This window comes from Cebidichthys violaceus, unplaced genomic scaffold, assembly GCF_023349555.1.
Source record: "Cebidichthys violaceus isolate CVI_PGR_0920_01 unplaced genomic scaffold, fCebVio1.0.p SCAF_14, whole genome shotgun sequence".
Classification (NCBI taxonomy): Eukaryota; Metazoa; Chordata; class Actinopteri; order Perciformes; family Stichaeidae; genus Cebidichthys; species Cebidichthys violaceus.
The window spans coordinates 9791856-9817994 of NW_027176307.1; the positions used below are offsets into that span (position 1 = coordinate 9791856).

At 41.3% G+C, this 26139-nt stretch overlaps 1 protein-coding gene across 6 annotated transcripts in view; it reads left to right on the plus strand.

Moving 5' to 3' along the window:
• Window positions 1-26139, plus strand: part of cnih3 (cornichon family AMPA receptor auxiliary protein 3) — a 76714-nt gene that overhangs the window by 16991 nt on the left and 33584 nt on the right. For all 6 annotated transcript variants that reach the window (XM_068708752.1, XM_068708749.1, XM_068708751.1 and 3 more), the window contains exon 3: window positions 8913-8960. In XM_068708752.1, coding sequence (XP_068564853.1) covers window positions 8913-8960 — 48 coding nt within the window. The remainder of the gene's footprint in view (window positions 1-8912; window positions 8961-26139) is intronic.

Sequence of the window (26139 nt, forward strand, 5' to 3'; positions counted from 1 at the left end):
GGCACAGCACGAGCATTTAGTTTGGAGGTGACTTTGACTTAAGAGCTCTGGACTGTATGGCTTCTCTGGAGTATTGACTTCCATACATGAGCAGAAGTAAGCGGGGGTGGGGGGACAGATTGATGAAAACATTGCAAAGTGGGTGAAAGAGGAGAGTTGGAGATGGATACGGACAGACGGTTGAATGAGGATTTCTTGAGAGGCAAATGAAAATAATTTTTCAGCTTGAAAGACTTTTTCAAGACAATGAAAACAGTGCATTGGACCAGATTTCCCCACTCAGTACGTCTTTCATATTTTTGTCATATTTGCATATCATTATGCAATGCAGAACGTATCAAGGAATCCAGCGGGGGAATGGGTACAAAAGGTTCCATCTAATGTTCTCTTTATTTTTATTTCTTCTATCAGCCTCCCATGTTTCCTTAACCCTTTCTTTCCCCTTTTGACTCCTGCTTCTCACATGGAATGCGTCACTGCTGCCCAATTCCAGACGAAAACGTGGACCTAAAATGCACAATTTCTCTTTCAAAGACATTAGTTAAAAACATTCTCAAAGCTGTTGTTGCTCTTAAAGTTTTCATGACGGGTAAAGTTTTTGGCTGGGTTACCGCAAGTGTGTGGATGACAATTGATGGATAGAATTTCTTTGATGGCCGTTGACGAAAATGTACTTTGATATATTAAAGTTACTTGAGTCACACATTGATATGAAAAAAAGCAGTTAGCCTAGCTTAGCACAAAGACGAGTAGCACTTGACTTACTCTAAACCCACAAGTTCTCATTTTTAAGCTGTTTGTGTGTCGATTAAATAATAAGATGTACGTCAATAGCTTTAGAGGCGTTAAGGTGTTTTTTTGTTCTTGTTTTCTTACCTTGGAGTATAAAGCAAGGCCAGCTAGCTAAGCCAGGCTAACCACGTCATGACATCTTTAATCATCTCACTCTCTCTAAAAACAGTAAACAGAAAATATGCGTATTTTCCAAAATGTTGAACTATTCTTTAAGTGCTTGCATTTCACAAAACATTTTGAAGTAACAGAAAGAAAATGCACATTTATTCAGTCTTTCAAGTGGTCATTGCTGTGGTGTTTTTTGATCTGCATGTGCTTAAGAGAAAATATCTCCCACTTTATACATCTTGTGAACTTTCTGGTTCCCCTAAAGGCAAAAGGAGCTTAGGTTGGGGTAATAAAATAGAAAACTCAATATATACCTCTCATATACACTTTTGTCCATTGCATTTCTGATTTTGGAGTTGGGGATCAAAGTGGAACAGAACCTCTCCTCACTGCAAGTGTAAGGAAATATAACTAAACCACTGCTGACATTTCTGATGCAGTTTCAGTTAAATGCATTGCCCTGAGTGTATACAGATATCTAATGGAACATCCAGTTATTCAGGAGGCAAAGTTAGGTCTGTCTTTGTGTAGTTGATTGTACAACATTTTTACATTCTTGCCTTTGTTACATTTGACATTTACATTAGTCTTATCAGCGGTTACCATTCATTGTTTCTTTCATTGAAGTTGCATTTAGTTTTGAAATAGAATTTTTAAATCCCAACTTTATCTTCCATTTTCCATCTCTTCCCTTTAATCCAACAAGTTGATTACTTTGTCCTAAAATACATTAACCAACCATTATTCTCCTTTCTTCTCTCTCACACACTCACACACTTACAGACATGATCCATATGATCCGTCTCTCATTTACTCCTGCATAATGTCTCCCACCCAGCCTTCCCTCCTTGGTCTCTTTCTGTTGCTGTCTCTCTTTCTTGAAACCAGGCGGTTTAATTAGCAGTTTGTGTCAGTGTGCCCCCTCGGGGAGGGACCTCGCATTGTGCGGACCCTTCACACACACACAAACACACACATCCCCTGTACTTCCATCTTTGTGAGGACTCTCATTGACATAATTCATTCCCTAGCCAATTACCCTAGCATAAACCATCACAGCAAAATGCCTAACCCCCAAGTCTTAGACTTAATTCTAAACTGAACCATAAAACAAAGTCTTAACCCTCAAACAGGCCTTTGCAGAAGTGAAGACTGGCCAAAATGTCCTCACTTTCCGAGGATGTCCTTACTTTTGTTTTGGTCCTCACTATGTAGCAAGTACAAGAATAAAAACACATACACATTCATGTTCCATTCTATGTCAGCCAGCATAGAGGAAATAATACATTATAGTGAATACTGTCACTGGAGAGATGTTTTTGCCTTCAAAAACGTAGTCGATTCCAAGAGAAGGAGGGCCGCTGTTGTTGGAGGAGCTGAGGATCTGGTTGTTGATGTATTCAAAAACTCTTTGATAGTTTGCGTGCTCATTCATTTTTTTTGGATGTATTCATTGCATCCTTGTGTGTGATTGCCAGCACTGCCATCCTAGGATCATTTACTAACATGGAATTCCGTTACCAGTTTAAACATTAAGATCTGGTAACGTGCTCCAGACAAATAGGGGGTTGCGTTTCACCTCTACTACTGAGTCCAGACAATCTAAATTCACAGACATCAGTTCTAAAAAAATAGAACCAACTACTAATATCAGAGCAACAATATGGAAAACTTGTACCTTTATTTCTTCCTCCCCGCCACCAGAAGACTAATTTCTAATTTGCGGGAAAGAGGGCGGGCAGCGGCTCCAGGAAATACCTCCAATAAGCATTTAGCTGGAGCAACTCCCCCTGGATCTCTGTGCCCGGGGTCCGATCCCGCTAGAGTAGCCGACTCTCTGCTGGATTGGCAAACTTTCTGTTGCAGCCGTTATACAGGTTATCCCCAGTGCTCCACCAGCCCGCTGTGACTCCCGCTACTGCTAACCGTGATGTCTGTCACCCGGAGCCACCGCTCCGCTCTCCCCTCGGCGGTGGGGGCGAGGAAATTAAAATAATTGTTGCTCTCTTGTTTATGCCACTCTGGATTTAATTTCAAAGAACAAACTATCAAAACGCAAAAGTGATTGACAAGCCCTCGGGTCAGCTCTACTTGTTCGTCCTCTCATGTTGGACTGAGGACAGAATGGGCAGAGTGGTGCTAGTGTAATACCACTAGCATCACTCTCAGGCTGACAGAACGGGCCGGGGCTAGCTGGTTAGCATGCTCATTTCAGTAAATTTCTTTGCAGCACAATACTTAGACGTCTTTTGACATACCGTCAACACTCTCATCTCTCTTTCAATTGTCAATTGGTTGACAATGTCATTTTTTAAATGTTTTAAACAAAAATTTGGGCCAGATCTCACAGATTGCACCTTTAACTTAAAATTTGTGGATACACCCTGATGAACTCAATACATTTTTTCTCCCTTTTTGATATTTCTAGCTTGATCAAGCTTAAAGAACTTGCACATTTCCCCCCTTCAATGTCTCTATAATTATTAATATTATGTCCAATCCCGAGGACAAAAATACAAAGGAGGAGTAAACAGTCCAGTACAGAGAAATTACAAGGAATGTCACCGTGACTAACCAGCACTAGCATGTTCCTGGCATACTACAGGTTATCCATTAGCTGGTCAGCTACAGTAGTCCTGCAAGCAGTCACTACACCACCAAGCTGTTTGCACAACCCGTTTCATGAGTATGTGTGAATTAACTTAGGCATTACAAGATGCAAACAGGCGTATCTGTAAACAAAGAAAACACACGCGGTTCATGTCCACACGCACCCACACGCTCTATTCTATACACTGTCTGAAATTTGCTGTACATGTCTGTGATGAGTTGCCTGTGTCACTGTTGCACACACACACACCCTGCAGGTACACAGTACACATTCACATGCTTGCTTTGTCATGAAAGAATTAAGCTGTAGCCGGTAGCAATGATGATATTATCTTATCTTATGAGTCTGAAATCAGAGTGAGGACAGAGACGAAGGAAAAACAGTAAAAAAATGTGTTTTTTTTCCATAGAAATGTTTTATGAATATGAATTGTAGGTTTCATTAGCGCGACTGATTGATGTTCATCCCACTGAGGACACAAGCGACGACAGCTTCTGTAGCCCCTTCACACAGTTTAAATGCCCCCCCCCCCCGTATCACTCCATCTCCCTCGCCGCTCCACGCCTGTCTCCCCCGCTTGAGTTCAAGTCTTACTTGAGTCAAGAGGGGGAAATTCATTTCACAGCGTTTAAACACACACTTTGCACTGGAGGGACATTAGTGCCATGAACAACCCTCCACCACTTCATCTTCAGGGGTTTATTGTCCGACGACGCACCTCCCGTGAATGAGAATTTGCTCTGAATGAGGTCTGCCGGCTTAAATAAACAAAGGTCAATTCAAAGACCTTCCACCCTCCACCCTCCACTTCTCATTTTCTAACCCCCCCCCGACACTTGTTTATACTTCCGTGCCGCTCTCGCTTGTCAAGCAAATTCTCGCTGAGTAACATTTCAAAGAGACATCAGCCTAATTGCTTGCTAATGAGCAGGCAGTTGCGGGCATGTGTGCACACACGTACACCAACAGACACACACACACACACAATGCCGTTTGAGTGGAATGTATTTACGAGGCCTCTTTCAAACCCGGCGGGACGCGGAGGCAAGGGGAGATGGTGTCATGCGGGAGCGATCTGGGCGCGGCCCTTGATAAGGTGTCTCAACCAGAAATAGACACTCGCAGTAGAGATAATTGGCAATCTGACTGGGCCTTTCATGGCTGTTGTGGTGTGTGCGTACATGAGCATACTGTATGAGGATGTGGGTATACGTGTGTGCAACGGATGAGGTCATAGCAAGGACAGAGGGAGGGTTCAAATTCTGCGTTTTTGAAGAACATGAAAGACTCCCTGTACAGGCTGGAGCAATCTGTAATCCACCACTATGAATACAAATTTTTTCTTTTTCCTCCGTTCCTCCTCCCGATCACGGATTCCCTTTTTTGCCCATCATGCTGCTGCCCGTACATTGCATTTCAAAGTCTTCACTCTTTTTTTCCAGCTGAAACGGCTTCTCTTTGTGCTTTGAAACATTTGAAATAATGAAAAGTTAAAAGGCAGTGCAATATATTTCCCACATTTGTTTTTCCCACGCTTCCTTCAGCTGTTTCTTGTGAAATGAGGTAAAGTCCCATGAGGCATTATGGGGAGATGAGAGTGTAAGTTGTTATACTGTAGTCTGCAAGTCTAAACACACACACACACACACACACACACACACACACACACACACACACACACACACACACACACACAGTACTACATACATAAGGAATGAGTTAATGCTACAAAAGGATACAGTGGTCACCCTCATATTTTATTACCTTTCACTTACTTTCTCCATCTCTCTCCATTGTTACCGTGGTGTTCCCTCAGCCTCCTACTCAGGAACCTCTGGTTTCATTATTTAGAGCACAGGCATAAATTAAACATTTTGCTAGGAGAAACCTCTGTCGCAGCCTGCACTTCTTAAAAATAGCAATCAAATATGCATGTTTACATCCTCATCAATGCATATTTTAGGAAAGCACACACGGAGAACGTATTGGCATCCAACCTTTTGAATACATCAAAAGGATCATTTTAGAATGCAACCAATACTGTTGCCTGAAAGGAACACTTCAACATCTTTGAGAATACGCTCATTTGCTTTCTATTTTGAGAGTGAAATAAGAAATGACCAACCAGGTCGCCTAAAGAATTACGTCCCCACGCAACAAAACTGCATTGTCAATTAGTTTATGGGAAACCAACTTTGATTGTGTTTGTTTCTGACGTATCACAAAAAAAGCAGAGTGGAGATTTTGACCTTCTCACGAATGTAATTGAACCAGATCGCACTCAAAATGAATTTGAAAAACTGAACAGCAATGTTTCTTTCAAGAAATTATTACCCGGTTACTCCAGATAATCCACAAACCTTCTTTTGAGAAGCTTCATGTAGAAACTAACCATAGTTCATATGATAGAGTAGGCGGCAACCTCCGGTTCTGCCAAGTGAAGCCAATGCAAAACTGACTTAAAACCTGCATTCTCTCTAGTGTCCATCAGGGGGCGACTCCTCTGATTGTATAGAAGTCTATGAGAAAATGACTCTACTTCTCTCTTGATTTATTCCCTCAGTAAACATTGTAAAGTTGAGTTTATGGTCTCAATCTCTAGTTTCAAGTCTTCTTCAGTACAGCTTGATGTTCATTTAGTAAATTATGGTCCATTTAGAGTCAAACAGACCATAAAGCAGGGTATGCTTTAGGGCGGGGCTTACCTTGATTGACAGGTCGCTGCTGCTACCAGAGCCGTCTGTGTCTTAACGTCACTCCTCCGCATTCCAAATATGATAACTTCTGTTCAGTGGTTGTGAAAAAAACAACATGGCGACGGCCGCAATCCAAGATGGTGACGGCGAAATCGACGAACTCTAGGCTTCAAAACAGCAGTCCACAAACCAACGGGTGACGTCACCATGACTAGTCCACTTCTTATACACAGTCTATGCAGGGTCTCAAAGTCTTCTGGAAGAACTTCAGAGATCCTGTCAGTGAGAATGCAAAGCAGTCCAGGGGTTGGGAGTCTTTTTTTGCGTTGTCGGTATGTGCAAGGGTTTTAATAAGTGCAGCTTATAAGTACACTGACTAATATGTAATCTATATTCTTGTATCAGTTTAGATCAATTGCCCGCAGAGATATCTGCCTTCTCTTCAATGTAATGGAACTAGATGGCAAAGTGCCAAAAAAGAAACAACAACATGAAACTGCTCACAACAAAATTGATAATTGGATTATCTTGAATAACCAGGTCAGAATTTCTGGAGAGAAGCATAGCGGGTTTTTGTGCACTTTGATACCACAAGTCTAATGCCATCTAGTTTCATTAAAATGAAGAAATCTCTACGCCCGATATCTGAAAAACTAGGCATCTTGCATCAAAACAATCTCTGGAACCACCCCTGAAAGTAAAAAAAAACATCCAATACTTCAAACAAGTTGCAGTGAATTTACGAGTCAAAGTTAAGCCAGCCCTTTGGTATAAAAATCATATTTCATGGGAAATATATGGATGGGCAGACGCAAGTTTCTGCTTCTGTCTCTGATTCTTTCTTTCTCACACTTGCCAGCATTAAACATATGATATAAAAAATGCACAATTAAGTTAAATTTAGTATGTAGATGCAGATAGTGCCTGTAGTTTTCAGTGTATGAAAATGTAAATTGCCATAAGCAGACTAAACACATTTTCCACCATTTTAATCCTGTTTTTCTCATGCAGTGACTAAAGATCTGTTGAGCTCAAGACATGCAGGCTTTGATGTTCTGTATAAGTGCAAAAACTTTTTTATTGACTTCATAGTTCCCATGGAGCCTTCGCTGTTGACGTTTGCAACGAGCTCATGAGGAGCAAGAGATAAAGTCAAACTGACTGTCCACAAGCGCAAACAGCGTGACGCTCAGATCAATATATGATTCATAAGCAGCCAGAGTTGTGCGGCGCCTCCTGTGGAGCCCAGTCAAGTCCGGAATGCGTCTCTATAGGAATCAGTTAATATTTGATGATGGTGTTAAAAGCTCTGGTGAAATGGTGGCTGTTAGAGTCAGCATTGTGGCTGATTTAAGCACTTCACAGTTTATTACACAAGCTGAGAATACTCAAATATTGAAATATGGTCACTTATATAAACACAATGACAACTACTGTTACTGCTTGAAGAGAAAGCTCCCTTAATCTCTCCCCCAAAAACTCTAGTGAATTTCTTGCTGACAAACTACACCACTAATGTTGAGGCTATCCAAAAGACTGACGTCTTAAAGTGGTCGAGAGAGGTCTTCAGACCCTCATGTTCAAAATGAATTGTACAAATGTCTACCAACCCCTTTACTCAAACGTTGAATTCCCACCTGAACTTGTCCCTCATCTTTGGTTATCAACAAAACAGACATGCCATTGAGTTTTTAAACAATACAGATTATTTCTAAATTGCTCAGCATGTGTCTGGACAAACTCATAAATATGGAAACTTAGATTTAGTTTTTACTCTGGGCCTGATTGTCAACTCTCTTATTCTCGAGGAAGCTGTTATATCTGACCACTGCCCTGTTCCCCTGTCAACCCCCACACCATCATAAAATAATCCATCATTCACTCTCATTATGTAATTCCACCTGCATTAATATACTCTATACTCTTAAGACCAGAGGAGCTCAATGTAAATCTCAGCCCTGGCTTAATGACACTACTCGCCTTTTTAGACAGTGATGCATGATGGCCGAACAAAAATGTAGAAAGGCATTTAAAAGACAATTAACCATTACATTGCTCCCATAGCTGTGCCTGCGGTGTGTGAATGTTATTTAGAGTCCTAAAGGACAGGTGGCACCGTGCATGGTAGCCCCTGTCATCAGTGTATGAACGGGTGTGAATGATGACATGTAGTGTTAAAGCGCTTTGAGTGGTCGGAAGAATAGAAAAGCGCTGTACAGACCATTTACAAGCTTCATATCTCATATGAGATGTTAAAAAAGTAGCTGATTCATTACCAGGACGTAGATAAAGGAGCGAGGGTGGAATGCCTCTCCGATTTCACATCAACAACCTTTTTAGCACTATGAATGCCGCTATTAATCCAACTGGCAATACTGTTGCTCACTCATCCACGGTAACTTTGTGAAAATTGCCTCGACCTCTTTGTCTGACTTGAGTCACGACTTGGACTTCAAACCTCTCACATAACATCGAAATGAGTTGCAAGATGTATTAATGTAATGTTTGCTGTTTCTTCTAGAATATATATTTTGAACAGCTTACTGTAAATGTATTTCCACCTACTTTCAGCACAAGGACAAACTTGTTCCATTTCGATTCTGTTTCATCTTTACTCGATTGGACTGAGTCATGAATCAGAAAATATTCTGTGTATCCTTGCAAGCTATGAACTTACCTTTTCCCTGTTTGTCTCCTCACAGAGGGAGAGACTGCGGAACATCGAGAGGATCTGCAACTTGCTGAGGAAGGTGAGCAGAGAGGGACAAATGCTATCTTGTTAGTGGTGTTCAGATGCTGATGGGTAAACTGCCTGATAATATTAACGCTTCAAGAATGTGTGCTCCAATGAGAAAGTTAATAAAATGAAGTGAAAAAAAACAAATCAATACGCAGATGACACCGTGCTTTCACCTGATATACGATACTTCTAAATGCAGCGTTACACAAATTCCTTGTCACTTTTTTAGAAATGCAAGGCCTCTGCTTGACAATTTAGTATTTGATTTTTGAGTTATGTAAGTATTGCGAGCTGCTTATCAGTATTCCACAGGTCTGGTTAGTGCTGTTTTAATGAATTTTTGATTTGCGCAGCGATGCTTCCTTTGTCTTCTTGCCTCATGTTGCACTGACATCAAAGGGGAGACAGAGATTGAGAGGTTCTGCGCTGTGCTCTGCAGAGCCATGCTGTCTGTTTCTCTGTGTGTGCGCGCAGACAGTTTGCCTCGAGGAGTCAGTACGAGGATTAGAAGAGGCCTCCTCCCAGCTTCAGTGTGACATCTGTTTCTCCCTCCACCTCTCGGAAACTCGCACTGCGCCTCATGCGCGTGCGAGCGTGTTTGAGTCCGTTTCATGCTGGAGGTTCATCGGTTGAACAGCTGATCTCGGTTATCAGTGTTTTCAGCTCAAGCCCTCGGGCCTTACACTTGGCTCCCGGGGGAGGACGTTGTCCCCGCAGTGCTTGTGAGGAAAACAAACACGCACATGCATTGAGACATGAACGCGGGGCAAGGCCACTTACAGTACATGCACACATCCATATGCACCGTCCTAGCCGTGACCTACATGTGCACTGATCCCTGTGGGTAGCTGCAGATGTGCGACAAAGCAGAATACCACCCAGTTTATGTTTAGTATATGTTCCAATCAATAAGTGTTTCCATGAAAAGAAATACTTTTTCAATGCAGAGATCAGAGACTTACTAAACCTGTGAAGTCAATCATTCATCGGACTGACTGATTTTAGAGCCGGATCAGTTATCATTTTGATGTTCAGTTTGACGGGGGACGGGGGATCACAACGGCGGATTAATTGCCTGAGTGATCAATGATCTCGCACTTGGACGATCAAAAGGATTTCTGGCAGATCATAAAGTTTGGGTTTTGCAGTTTTAGCAGTTCCACACTGATTTATTTTGTGGTTGCTGTCAATGAACCCTCTAGGGAACTTCTAATAGTTCACTAGTATTTTACCGGTTGGTAGCATACAGTTCTTTCACAACCGAACGCTTTTGGTTCATTTTCATTTCATTTATTTTGCACGATTCAAACAATAACATTAAAAATAAACAAACATAAGAGAAATACATTAATATTATAGTGCAGGAAGATGCAGAAAGCCAACTGGGCTTATTTGAAGCCTCCACCTATATAATATTAAAATGTTACAAAATTACAAACAACATAAAGTAAAATATGCATAAGACATTACGTTACAAACAACAAAAGAAAGAAAGAAAGAAAAGAAAAAAAATAATGTAATTGTGATGAGTGTGTGCGAGCATGTGTGTGAAAGTAAGCATGGGCTTGTGTTTGTTAAACAGGTTCGATTAAAACAAACTCAGGTCCGTTTGCCCGGTTAGTTCTTTTTTTTGGGGCTGGTGTGAAAGCTGTCAGTCGCTTGAAAAGGTGGGTCCCTGTCCGCTTCGAAGCACATCCTGGTGCGGTTTGTGGTGTGAAATCAAATAAACATACCATAGGATTTTCTGATAGCAGATTTGTGATTTTAGCAGGTTTTCAAAAGCTGAATGAATCCATCTGCATTCAGGAAGGCATTTATCGATCTTTATTTTAGGCCAAGGGTCACTAATAGGCGGGCCGCGTTCCGGACCCAGACGCCGTTGTATCCAGATACTGGACCTAAATCTGATAGAAAATTGTGAATTATTACATTTTGAAGGAGCGCTTCTATTTTAACCGGCGCAGCTTTTCCAGCCTTTACGGCACTCGGTCAGCGGTCCAGGAAACACACCGACCAATTACATGCGCTGTGAATCACATCACATCATGCTGCTCAGCCAATCAAATATGTGTATTCTGATGAGTTTTTTGACTCGAGACAGACAAGGATAGAGAACGAAGAGTAGGAGAATTAGGTGAGTCAGAGAACTTATTTCACATGACATTCTCCAAAAAGAGAAAAGTGGTCAGCGAGACCAGAGAGACCAGAACCTTTAACCAAGAATGGACAGACTCTTATCTGTTCAGTCTTCCCACAAGCAGTTTAAAACCAGTATGTCTCATATGTTCAAAGACCGTGGCGATAATTATAATGTGAAGCACCGCTAACTCTTCTTAGCAAACGTACCCACTCAAATCCAAAATGAAGTCACAGATAATGAACAATCTAAGATCAAAATCCTAACACGTTCATTCACTTGAATGAATTGAATTTAAAGCTGCAGGACAATTCAGTGGATTTTTTTATTTTATATTAAATACTTTATTTTAAGATGCACATTTTTAAAAAGCTTTCTGTTAAGTAATTTATTCTTTAATCCAGCCCTTATTTTACTTGAAGCAAGAACATGTATTTATTATTAGATTATGTATTATTTATAATTCATCCAGTTCAATTTGAAATCTGACAATACTCATTGTTGAGATATTATTCAATTGAACTTTCTATATTTGAATTGACAGTCAGTTGTTGACTACATATAGACGTTAATACAACTGTAGGCTACTTCAATATATATGGGACTAAATCATAACGGCAGTTACACATTACTGTGATGTGCTGGACCTTTGCATGAGGACATTCTCTCTGACTGGACCTTGTTGAATTTTAATTGAATACACCTGTTTTAGGCCATTTATATGAGCACGTAATAATTAATAATAATAATAATAATAATAATAATAATAATTACCAGATTAACAGGTCAAAAGCTGTTCAAACTGCTGTGCTCATATCAGATTCTGTATTCTTTGTCAGTTCATTAAGTCCATTAAAAGCCATCTCACAGTAATAAGCCCTGAATCATTACTGTACAAGACGCCTCCTTTTTGTCCTGTCTTGGCAGTCTAATGATGCTAAAAATGCTTCAAATCAGTTATTTCTTAGTGAACATAAATATATAGATCAGAAGCTTTGAACTGCTGCATAAGCTTCTGGAATTTCCCCAGCATCATCAAAACCTTCCAATCAACGACTTACTGTCAGCCTGTTTAACTTCATGTTTTGCCGTCCTGGCTCATTTGTAAAAAGTCAGTGTGAACAGGAACCAGAATTAAAATGCAAGAATGTATAATTTTGTCTTCCTAGTGCGAACCAAATGAACCCAACTACAGGTGTGTATGCACCCTAAAACTGTAGTCTTGGTTAGATAAAACAGTTAAAACTTAACTGCTTTATTCCTAGTACTGGACATTGGTCGACACAAACATATTGAAAATATTCAGCACATTTGCATTGCAAGGCAAGAACTCAGCTGAGAATAAATAACCAGATGTGATTGTTTTTTGGGCTAATCCAGTAGATTAAATAACTGAGAAATCAAGGTACTTAATCGAATTGATGCAAACAATCTTCTAAACCCTGCTCATTGATTTACAGCACTGCTAAATGGGCAAACAAAATATCCATCATCTCAGAGTATATATATATATATAGCATCATATTGTCTAACCTTTCTTTAATGTATGAGGTGATTGACGAAGAGCTTGTGACTCAATGAAAGCAGAGAGAAGCGGAAAGGGAAGATGTGCCCGCCAAGCACCTCGAGTGACAATTTCCCTTTTCCATACATCCAGTCAAATTCATACATCCAGTCAAATTCATACATCCAGTCAAATTCATACATCCCCTCGCAGTTTACGAACTGCGCAAACACAATTCACGGGCTATATTTCGACTCTGTTGCACACTGTGCCTGTCAGTGTGAATGCCCGAGGTCCCGATGCAAGAGGATCTGCTGAATTGTGAAGGTTTTTCTATATTTTTTTCCTCTTTTCTCCAGAGCTCTTCTTCCCTCTGCTAAAACTATTCAGCTCAATCCAACTGGCACAGTCGCCGCACGGTGGTCCTGATTGATTTGGTTAAAAGCTTTGGCCGTGTTTTCTTCACGTTGGCACACTTACTTCATAGTTTTCACCGCAGACACACATGCATGCGTCTGGACACGGGCCACACTATGTTCTCAATAGACTGCGTTGTGTTCTGATGGGTTTTGGATGCTGGAAAAACCCATGCAGATGAAAATAGCTTGAGGGGAAATACTGTGTTCTTTACTCTCAACTGTGTGTCTGTGTGTGTGTGTGTGTGTGTGTGTGTGTGTGTGTGTGTGTGTGTGTGAGTGTGTTATTCATTAGATATGCAGTCGGCTTGAAGCAATGAGGCGGCGCGTTGTCACAGCAACTAAGCAAACCTGAGTGTACTCATTAGCGCTCTTCCTGCCTTTATTTTTGGACCTGTCTTGCCCCTTTTCCTCCCTCTCCTCCTCAATTTCAGCATCTCTTTCCCTCCCTCTCTCTCTTTCTCTCCATCCATCCCTCTCTATACACTTCCTTAGTGTAATTCTTGAGGTGCCAAGGGTATTTTTATGCCATGAAGGCCGGCAACGTTATGTTTTTGAGTTGTCCATCGGTAAGTACGTACGTCCGTATCATTTTCGTGAACGCGATATCTCAGGAACACCTTGAGGGAATTTCCTCAAATTTAGCACAAACGTCCACTTGGACTCAAGGATGAACTGACTAGAATTTGGTGGTCAAAGGTGGCTGTGATCTCCTGAAGGAGGAGGAATTTCGCGGGCACCAAAGCAGTGAGAATGAAAACGTACAGCTTGAGATGGTTTTCTGCTTGACAACTCATTCTTACTCCCAATATCGTCAAATACCGACGCTTGGTCAGCGGCCCGGCACTTTGAACTATGTTGCTACCATCCGTTTTGGACGTGTAGGCGGCGACGTGACGCTCCTTGCATGCGTAGCGTCTTTTTAAATAAACGTCCGTGTTCACAGGAAACTAAGAGTTTCTGCTTGTTATATGCATACAGTAAAAGCACTTGTTTTGGTTTAAAATAAGTACTCTTGTCATGTCAGTTGAGTGTGTAATTTACATAACATAAAATAAGTCGACGCTGACTTTCTAACGCAATCCAATACAACAGTAAAAATAAAGTGAGTGTATACTGGGGTGGAATTCATCATAGACTAGAAGAATGAATCATCTCATGACATGCATCATAGATGTCACCTAATGTTCCATTCACTTTGAAAATTTGAAAGCATCTATCTCATGTATCCGATGGTCTACGACTTTTGTGGTTGTTGCGTTAATAATTCTGAAATCTGCGCTTCAAAAATATGACATCATGGAGGAGACGAGATAGAACTGCTTCCGTCCCTCCTGAGTAAGTCCTCCTGACAAATTGGTCTCCCTCCCACCTCCCCTCTTCGCACCCTGCTCTCCCCACTTCTGAGGCTCTTCTGACTGCCCACCCCTCTTGCGCCCTCATTACTCTCACTGGGCTTTGTATTCCCCCCCCCACACACACACACACACACACACACACACACACACACACACACACACACACACAGCTTTGTGTGTGTGCGCCTCCTCGCATTGGAAAGAGATGAGAGAGCAGTCAGAAATGAAGTGGTGCTGTGCTGAGCTGTGATCTCTGCCTCTGTTCGGCACAGTGTGTTGGTGGAAGTGCACGTGTTTGTGCCCATTGTTGCGGCGCAGTTGCAATGCAATGTTGATTGCAGTCAAATGTCGCTGATATTGTGTGAACACTTGCTAACACCTTAGAATTGCTATCAGCCTCACTCCCAAGTCGTCAAATGTTGACGTGTGGTCAGTGGTCCTACCTTTCAAACCACGAAGCTCTAAGTACCCTTTAGTGACAACTCTGGACGTGGCAGGGACAGAGTGTCAGTTTCTGCTTAGTGTCTTTTCAAAATGAACATCCAATCTAGGTTTAATCACGCATACAAAAGTACTCGGTTAGGTGTTAAGTATGTAAGTTACATAACAAAAGTATGGTTAAATAAAGCAACATTAACTTGGTTTTACACAGGACACGGACAGCGGTCTCCTTGGTTAAAGTCATGTGTTTGTTTGAACCATCTGTACTCCCCTCCTGCCCAGCTTTTCTCGCTCTTAATTCTACATCAGTTGCTCTGACCACCGAAGGACGTGAATGTGTTTACTTAGTTAGTTGAAAGCCCGGTTCGTCTCATTGGCCATGGTTACACCTGCCTTCATCAATGCGACTTGTCATCCGATCACGCCAGGACAAGTCTGTACGCTTTTCATGGAAGTGTGCTGGAAGGCTCAAGTTAAACCCCGTGGGACCCTGTCCGTCAGAGCACAGCTCCTCAGGCGGCTGCACACTAAAGGGACTGAACTCATTAAGTAAACTAATTAAGAAAACTGTGCTGAAGAAAGTATGATCAAAATTGGCTGCACTCAATGCGACCTCGTTTTGACGAACAACATAAATGCTTTGATTAAAAAACGCTTGATTTGATTAAAGCAGAAGCGCAGTGTGATGAAAGTGGGTTTTATTTGCTAAACATTGATAATGTCCGTTTGACTCGGGCTGCTTTTTAATGACTCAGAGGCACTGCCGTGAGTTTTTGTGATTCGAAGATTTCACAAAATGGGGGTTTGAACGTCTCGGAGAACAGTACTAAGTCTTTGTAACTAAAATGTACAACCAACAAAACCATCTCACATTTTTTTAACAATCCTGCCCTGTCCCATTTGACTGACTTTTTCTCTCATAAGTGATAGCCCACTGAGCGTGGCCAGGCTGAAAGCAGTGAGCTAGGCGAAAAAACTAAATCAACAAGCCACTCGTGAAGAGAAACCTGTGACCTGAAAGGTGTGGGAAATCATGGCACGCCTGGCAGCTGTGCATTTACTGTACGTAAATTGACAAAAATAAAAGTTGGCTCAGATGTCAATTATTTGTGAACGCTAAGTTGCAACAACAGTGGAACCGAGCAGTAAACTGCATTTGAGCGGACAGCATAATTGAAAAGCAAATTGGTGTTAGTCACTTTCAGTCTGTCTGTATCCTCGCTGACTTCTAATAACGCGATGGAGTAATGTTTGTATATCATGTGCACATTCTTTTCATCACCGAGGTAACAGACGGAGGTTAAATGTACAGGTACTTACTCACATCATTGTCAGGCTATTGAGCGTCACTTAATAGAGTAAGAGTGCTGCAGGGAAGACATTTTCTTTTTGTATGCCAACCCATAAAGCCAAGGGGATATTTTTTTCTAGATTATTGCAGAAAATACGCTCTGTGGCAAACAAACGTTTATGGTACTTGCACGTTTTGTAAAAACCTAATGTTGGTCACTTGACTTCACGTCATCACAACTAAGCTTAAGGCGGGATGACCACATACCTTGTGTTAACCACATACCTTATTTGAGGCATCGACCCAAAAACCTGTTAAAAAATCCTGTTGACTTTGAGACGAGGGAACTGAAGGTGCAAAAAAATTATGATTAATTTCTGGGTTTTAGGACTCACTAGTGCAGTCCCCTTTGAAAACATGCCTGTTCAGAACATTGTTGCTGCTTTACACGCAACGCTGTGCTTTCTTGGGTCCTCAGCAATACACCTCCCATGACATAATTGCATCACACTCCCGGTCCCAAACATCACGGAAATAGGCAGGTTCATAGGGAAAAAACACCACAAGTAGACACTTACTGGCAAGGTAGGCCACATGGGCCTTGGGGACCCCAACTAAAAGGTCCCCAAAACAGCTATAGATGTATTATGTTTAGCTATGAAAAGTATTGAATTATTTTACAATTATTACTTGTTGTACCCACACAATAACTAACAAGATGCCCCCAAAGCACTTCAAAATGTGCAAGTCAGCTGTATAGCCCACTTCTTAGTGTGAACCAGACGGCAACCTCCGGTTCTGCCGAGAGAATGCGGAAGTGTCTTAAACTTGCATTCTCTTTGATGACAAAAAGAAGTTGGGTTGTATAGAAGTCTATGAGAAAATGACTCTACTTCTCTCTTGATTTATCAGTAAACATAGTAAACATGAGTTTATGGTCTCAATCTCTAGTTTCAAGTCTTCTTCAATGCAGCATGATTACAGCCTCTACGTCATTCCAAATATAGTAACTTCCGTTCACTAGTTGTGGAAAAAACAACATTTTTATATACCAGTATTCCCAGTTAGGGAAAGGATGAAAAGACTGGGGGGGCAAATAAGAACCCTTTTTCCGGCAGTTGATGAATGCCACAATATACAAGGATAAATTTGGACAAAGGACATATTTATCCTCGTATATTGTGTCATTCATACCATGAGATTTAAAGATTTGTGTCACTATCACCTCTTAATCAAGGTCAGAAGTAAGGAAGTTAAGTCTGTGGTATTTAAGGTTGTTCAGAGCCAATATATTATCAGCTTTCAGCGGCTTAAGTGTATTGTTAAGGACAAATGAATGTGACTCGACTTCATAAGTCATAATGTCAGGTTTTCTCACACAAATTCAATTCTTGCTAAATAAAAGACGTCAACGTTGATGTTTTAATCATTTAACTAGCGTAATGTAGTTATTTTAACCCCCACAACGATCGGTTTCTAAACCTAACTAAGTGGTTTTGTTGCCTAAACCTAACTAAGTATTTCAAAATCAATTCCTGAACCTAATTTAGTATTTGACCTAACTAGGTTGTTTCCCGAGAAGAAAATACTGTATGCATGTAATGAGCGGAAATTGACACTTGTTGTAGGCTTTTCTAGGGAAATGCACAAAGTATGAGGACTAACTTGAATATGTTGACAACAAAGGCCAAAATCTATCCAGCAACAGACCGGGTTAGGCTTGTTTTCAGCTCAGCGGATTGAATGGGAAATGCTTTTTTTGCAACTGGAGTAGCTGTTGATAACTTGCCCCTTCCTCTACCAGCAGGTAAAGAGGAGCGAAGAGTCAGCAGTCAATGATGGTATAAATATCGTCAATCGAATAGTTTTGAGAGATCTTTGAGCATACGGTCATGAATGCACGCAAACAATATCAGGCTGATGAGTCCAGTAGTATGAGAAATTAGCTGTGGACAGACAGACACAAACTTACACACAACACTGAACACATAATCTTACGCCTGGCAGAGATAATAACACACAGCTAGTACACATACACTACACATAGCTAATGAAGCTTAGCTTTAAACGGACCAAATGCACAAACACATACAGCATACACAACACAGAGAAACATGTGTACAAGTGCATCAGATTATAAAGGAAAATGATGCAACTGCCAGACAGTAAGCGAACCAAAAACAACAACAATGCCACCCTCCCTGCTGCGGAGAAAAGAAAAGACGGCATGTATGCGATTACTTCTCTGCGATCCCTCACGCAGGAACAGTGTAAATTCTCTGTCAGTCAGAATAATGAGCTTATATGCAAAACCGCGGCGCTTCCTTGATACCACACGCTGTTACCAGTAGAGAGAAGACCTGAGAGGTGGAGACAGGGATGTGGAGGACGTGAGAGAGATAACAGAGAGAGAAGGGGGGGGGGGAGTGAAGGAGAGAGAAATTAAGAGGGAGAAATAGGAGAGGAAGAAGAGAGCGAGGGGAACTCCTCTTTGACAAGAAAATAACAACCGCTGTTAGGCTCAGCAGGAAATGAATATTAATAGTGCTGCATGACTTACACTGGAAACAACCTAGATTTCCATGGTTGTAGTCATCAAGTACATACTGTACTGTTTCTGAGATGTTGTTCAAAAGGTGAAGCCCTGGAGGAAGCTGGTTTGGGACTTGTTTTGGTGAAAACTATATCAAACTAAACCCAAACTTAACAAAGCTTTGTCTGCTCTAGAAACCCTGTCCTGTTAACGCTGTCATAGTTAGTGATGGTGTTGCACATTCAGAAGTGTTTCAAAATGTTCTATCCCCCTTGTGTATGTTAATAGGAAGACAAAATGAAATAGCGTAGTCCAGTTCAACACCACCTTTAATAAACATTTAATTGAATTAACACATTTCAGATAATGTCACTAAAATCACAAACTTTGGAAAGGCAGATGATATGACAGCGCTGTTGTATTCAATTACAACAGACTGTACAGTGGCCACTGAGTGAGCTACAAAGTAATATTAACGGTTGTAATCTTCTCAGAACATGCTATTAATTCATTGCAAAACAACCTTTAAACTTTTTTTTGTAAATTTCTTTTTTAACATTGCACAATTTGTCCACTAGACGGCAAACTGTTTGTCTTATGTTGTTAAAAGTCCTGCAATGGTCAAGCATAGTCTACTGCTTAGTGACTCAACGATGACAAATCACAGTCACTGCCTTTGGCTCAAATTCTTCTTTGAATTCACCTCTTGGCTCAAAATGAGTCCTCGTCGTCATTTTGCCTCAGACTTCATTTTCAGCCCTGTACATTTTTTTAAAGGAAAACATAAAATGTTTAACACTTTTTTCACATTTTGACATCAGAAAATTGTGATAATTTGTAGCTCTCACACATAACAGAAAAGGCAGCACACAGCATACGCTCAATGCGACGACACCTCGCTGATTTTATAAGAGCGTGTGTTCAGCAACACAAGAGGGATAAAAATACTAATATATGCACAGCAGTGGTTTGCCTTGAAATATGGCACGTAATAAAAAGCTGTACAAACACTGCGTAAGGTGCTACATCCATCCAACCATCTGTTAACATTTTAATATCCATCTCTATATATTAAAATTATAAGGGCATTTCATAGAACTAGCGGTATAGAATACTATATTTCCAACCTGGAGCACTGCAGTATGGTGGTTTCAACTCTGAATACCAAATCAGCCGGATTCAAGCCCGAGGGCAAAACAGCACCTGACGCATTGTGAACGCGTCATAAATAATAACGAGGATTGCTCGGTTAACCGCTTGGTTGACGTGTGGTGGGACAACTTTGACAGTTCACACCCACCATATGTCATGAAAAGTTACCTCAGGAACTTGAATGTAAGAAATCATTATGAATGAGGATGGATCTAATCGTAACTGGGTCAACAGGCCATCTTTTTACATGTTATCACTTCTGCCAATTCACAGAAACGTTCTCAGTGGTAGGTGGCTGAAGCCGGCTTGAGAAGAGTTTATATGTTGTTGGACAACGCACATCTGTAAAATCATGGCCCTTAAATATACTCACTCTTGTAAAAGGCTCGTAGATTGTGTCTTTTGAGAATAAATAAAGCTCAAATGGTAAAGTTAACTAATTTCATTGGCGACTCTCTTCAAAGGAGAGGAGTTAAGGTCTGTCCAAATAGTCGTTAGGCTTTTTATATTATTTTATAAATGTATGAATATATAATCCCCCCACTCTAGCTTTTAAATAAGTATAGTATAAGTACATAACTTAAGTTACGGATGTCATGACAACTGTTTAACGTAATAAATAAAAGTCCTGTGTCTGCTTGAGCCAGGCTGTCGGGTGATGCAGCGACTATTTGAACGAAGTTCAAAACTCACTAGAGTTGAACATTACATGAATCAGATCTTTTGCTGCAAAAAATATCACTGTTTTTTCACTGTTTTTTGTCACCGAGCCTTAATACCGATATATTAAACACAACTCAAAATATTTCCAACCCATTGAAATATGGCCAGGGAGCTGTGAAGCTGAAATATAGTTGAGGAGTTCAGTTGGACACCCACTCTGACCTGCTTCTCAGACTCAGCTCCCGTCTCTTTCCCACTCATCACTCTTACCTTCCCCGGAGTCGCCGCGGGTCAGTTGTCTCTGCTGCTGTCATTGTAATAACTTTAGCTTGTCTAAAAAGACCCTGTCAGTGAAGTTGCTATAAGGAACTTTCCCCCCCACACCTTGGAGACTGGTCCTAATTTAACACAAAATAACCGCATCAATCAAGCGGATTTGTTTGGCATAGCATCTCCGCAATTTGAAATTCATTTCTTCAGGCTCCTGGTTGCTTCCCACCTCCATTCCCTCCTACATGTTGCTGATGTCAAGGTGAAGCTTGCTCTATATTCCAGTCACAGCCAATCAGATTTGAGGATGCAGAGGAGTCGGGGCAAGGAGAGATGGGAGACGAGGGTGGGTTCCCCTGTGGCTCCCATGTAGCTTTTGAAGTTTCAGTACAAAAGGTTGTATCCCCCCCCCCCCCCCCCCCCCAATCTCACTCTCCGACTCGTTCCCATTCGCCACGTCCGTCACGTGGGTCACATCCATCTCTCCCTGCTCTTTGTCTTTTATCTTCCCTCTTGTGTGCGGACATGCACAAGCACGCACACATGCTTTTTATATACACAATGCATATAAGCCAGCAGCTGGGCATGCAGGCAGGTGATGTAGTCTGTGTGAAGTGTATTGTCTGATGTGGGGCCACTGAGGGCCTGTCCTGCATACTTTGATGAAACTCTGTGAAGTTTGCCAAGATACAGGACGCAAAGGGAAGCTGGCTGCACCGGCCCTGTTTGTGGAAGTGTAGCCCTGAGTGAGAGTGCGTGACGGACAGACACACGAAGCGCCTGTGTTGGTGGATACTTTTTTTTGTCGTTGTCATTTTCAGTGTTGAATAAATTTCACGCGGAATAAAAATACAAACGCAACACTTTTGTTTTAGCTCCCATTTATTAAGATTTTGAAATAAAAGATCTAAGACTTTTTCTATGCACATAAAAAGGCTTATTTATGTGAAATCTAGTGAGCACTTCCAGATATTCCAGCCACCTGACAGGTGTGGTATACCAAGATGCAGGTGTGCTTTGGACTGGTCCCAATGACAAGCCTAATTTCAGAGAAATATACGTGAAATGACTATTACCTCTTAACAGAGCATTGTGCTGTGGTGGCACTAAATTTGTTAAAATTACATGTCGGCACCACAAACACAACGCCAATGGAAAGTCAATCAGGATCCTTTGTGGTGGTGGACACACAAATTGCACACATCCATGTGAATATGAAACGCTCAGAGCTTGTGGTGTAGTATAAACAGTTGGGTCAAACAGGACTTTGAACCAGGAGACCGGTGATATTGAGTCATTGCCAAGTTGCGTTTGTGGCGTAAAGCTAACTAAGTGGTCTTGTTGCCTAAACATCATGTCAGTTCTGGTGCCTAAACCAAACGTTTAATTGTTTACGTGGTGGCGGCACGTCATTTTACACATTTTCTTACCATCCCCACGTATTGCGCTTTTAAGAAGTCATGGTCATTTAACGTATATCTGTGAGATTATGTTGCAATTAAAGGCCACTCTAAAAATGTGCATTTTTATCACACAACACATTGCCAGAGATGTCGCAGGTTTTGAGGGAGCGTGCCATTGGCATGCTGACTGCAGGACTGTCCACCAGGCAGCACATCCAACCGGCCTCACAGCTGTAGAACACGTGTTACAAAACCAGTCCATAGATCTTCACATCTAGCTTCCTCCCCCGGCACAGCTGACGAAACATTTGATTTGCACAAGCAAATGATTTCAGCATAAACTGTTAGGAAGCGTCTCAGGAAAGCTCATTCAGTTACAGCTCTGGTGGATAGTCCTGCTATGATCCTTTATTGTGACCAGTTCAAGGCACACCTGCATCACAATCATGCTGTTCTGATCAGGATCTTCGTCTGCCTCACCTGTCAGCAGGATGAATTATCTTGTCAAAGTGCGCGCTGTCACAGATATTAACACATTTGTGACCACAACTTGAGATAGCTAAGTCTTTTTATGTTCATATAGAAAGTATTTTATTTCGTGAAAAAAGGTGCAAAAACAAAAGTGTTGCTAAATGTTTTTTTGTTCAGTGGCAGCTTGGAGAGAATAAGAGGGACCTCTTTCCTTTTGTTCAGTCACAACATCAGCAGATACTACGAATGTGAAATGTAAATGTTCATCTCAGTAGTAGCGTTGTTTAGTTCAGGGAGTCTCTAAGTGGTTTCTGGGGCCCTCCTGGGGTCCTAGAGGGGTCTTTTAGGGATCCCCTCGATCAGGGATTTGATTTCACAGTAACTGAACACTCTAGAAATTATCCCAGTTGTTGCCGAAAAAGGACTGTTTCAATTACAGGTTTTAGTATTACTGGTACCAAAACAATCAATTGGATACTGAAATACAGTATTAATCACTGGAGCAGTTGCTGAAATCCTCTTGGAATATCTGGGGTCATGAAAACATTTGATGTAACTGATGTTGACGAGGTGACAATGCATATGGTTGAGTCAACTCATCGGTTGTGTTTGCGTGGTGAAACAGAATGATTATTGTTGTAAAATGTAGATAACCTAATGTGATTCGGGGACTATTCTTCTTAGCCAGCCTGCCTAGCTGGGAATAGATTATTTGATGCAAAAAACGTGAAAAGACGGTGTTTATAAGGTAAATATGTCTTCCCCCCCACACATCAAATGACTACATTCTGTCCCTCTGTCCTTTCTCTCTGTCTTGTTTTTGGTTGCAGCTTGCTGAGGCTCTGTTATTTTCTTTATTTTTTCAGCTCATTTGCTCTTTTTTTATTTGTCCTGGGACTTTTGTTCTTCTGCTCCGTTCCATTGTGATATTTGTTTAATACAATTTGCATGGACTTCTGCCTCCTGAGACATTCCTCAATTTTTTTTCAACTCACTGCCACACAGAAATTCCTTATTTATATAGAATTACTACCAGTAATGCTACAGCCTCAAGTGGCAAATAATCGTGCACAGGAATGGCATCTGCCCCTTTGCCACCGCTACTGTTGACCTTAGGGGCAAAACCGCCATCACGTTTACTTCGGAAGCACTGAAGGTGTTGTTTTTTTTTGACAAATTTCCCCCTGGGGATGAATAAAGTATCTATCTATCTATCTATCTATCTATCTATCTATCTATCTATCTATCTATCTATCTATCTATCTAAGTTGGCTCGCTATCTGAAATCATATTTAGCCAGAAGCTGTCCTGTGTATATATACAGTGCATTATAGGATAGTAGTGTCATAGCCAGAGTTATTCATATTCTCAGACAGTGTGTGTGTTTGTCTGTATGTCAGAGCTGACACCTGGTATTTGCGAATACCTGTGTATGGAAAGAGTAAGATTTAGTTTTATATCTCTATATATATATATATATATATATCTTGTATTTGCAAATGTCTGCTTGCTGAAGTTCGCTTGAGACCTCGGATTCTTTCCAACTTCATCTTTGTAGCGGGGGTTCCAAGAGTGTTGCATCATAACGTGGTTGTGGTGTGATGTATATATAATGTTTTTTGTATTATGAAATAAGATGAACACAAGTAAAACCAGGAAAGTGCACTCGGTAGAGTGCAGAGCTCTGCCAAGTGTGTCTGCAATGACCACTGCTGTCATGTCAAACCACATTTGTGTAGACCGGAAGTGCATGAGACGTTTTTTATTCACATATCTCACGGAACACAAAAGCTCTCGTTGTTGCCGCGTCCTGAAGCATGTTACGCATCAATTCTATTTCTTTTGAAAATATGTGCTAAAACTCGTTGACCCATTAAAAGGACGCTGAATTAATATATTTATCTACATTTTGCCACCTGCTCTCCAACTCATTCCAGAGACCACTTTGTAATCCCACAGATTATCCCGTCGCTTTTGTCCAGCAGCTAGGTTTACCTTGGTTTGTAAATCAAGAATGGAACAATTCATGATCCGTAACGGAAACGAGAGTCCAAACTGAAGCAGTTGTTGATCACTGCCCCTACTGGCCGGTTAAGAGGAGCGAGTAGTCAGCAGTCAGTGACCTTATAAAGATAACTATTACTAGATGACTAAAGCAAGACACAAGCATGGGCACAGTCGGGATATCCGTGCCTATCTGAAGAAATGGTGGTCACTCAATTGCTTTAATTAGCACATTTTTATAGACTGTCTTCAGCACCGCATCCCTATAATCATTATCACTTTTTACCACATTAGCGACAAGCAATGGGCTCAGTGAGCATAATGAGAACCTGTAGGATGTTTTGTTATTTATTCGCATACACAAATAATGAATGGATCTTGATGTTGTTATGGTGTCGAGTCTTTGTCTTGAATAACTAAAAGAGAATGTTGGGGCTAAAAATATCAAGTTTGTCCAGTGGATGGCGCTAGCAGATAGGTCACTACCAGGATCCATTGTCAATAATATGAAAGATTGTGAATAATATCACCAAAACATCGGAATGAAATGAGTGTTGATGTAGTGACTACTCAGTGAGAGAGCCAATGAAAAAACAAGGGTGTTCTTTTTAGTGCCAGAGCAACCCCAGTGGCCACCAGCGTCCAAACCCTCTTGGTGACTGTTGTTGTCAAAAGCTACCAGCGACAAATCTAGTGACTTTTTCTGGTGTTGTTGGAGACTTTTCTGGTGTTTTGACTCTGACGTGAAAGCTCATACCATTCTACAGTTACTGTGGTGAGTGAGCAGCGGATGTTACCGTGGGCCGCCCTAAAGCGCTCACAGGCTCGCGCAGCAGTACCAGCTGCAGTCAGAGCAGAGAGGTGGCGCTCGCCGCGTCCGACTGCAATTGAATCGCGCATGTGCATGGCCGCCATAGTTTTCTGAGCGGGATGTAACAGAGAACATTTTTAAAAACAGAGAAACTCCTGGGTATACAGACTGACAATGCGGTGATTAACAATGGGGTCCATAAGAAGTGATGGTCTATTTCAATGGCAAAATAAAAAAAAAGAATTAACAGAAGAAAGTACATTTGTAGTTCTAAACATATTTAGGGTGTTTTTTACTAACTTTTTACAATCATGCAAATTAGGCAATGACGTCATTTAGCGACTTCTAGCGACTTCTAGCGACTTTTAGGACAACCAAAAGCTACTTTCCTACTGAGGAGTTGGCAACACTGACCAGCGTACTCGTTTTTCCAAAATAGGACCGGGTATAATCAAACGGCAAGGCCTCCCAAAGATGAGGGGCTGCTGAGGAAAGGGTGGAAGAAGAGTACTCGTAGTCTTGTCAGAGGGTCTGTGCCCAGGCAGGAAAAGGAAAGAAGGAAGAGAAAAGGCTAGAGCGCTAACTGGGGGAAACACCACTGAGAGCAGGCTGCTCTCATGCACTACTTGTGTAGCTTTACCTACAAAAAGCAATGCACTATAATGTGTGTATAACCCACATAATCTACTCATAATTAATCCACATAATTGTGAGCAATGAAGGGTGACCAGATAT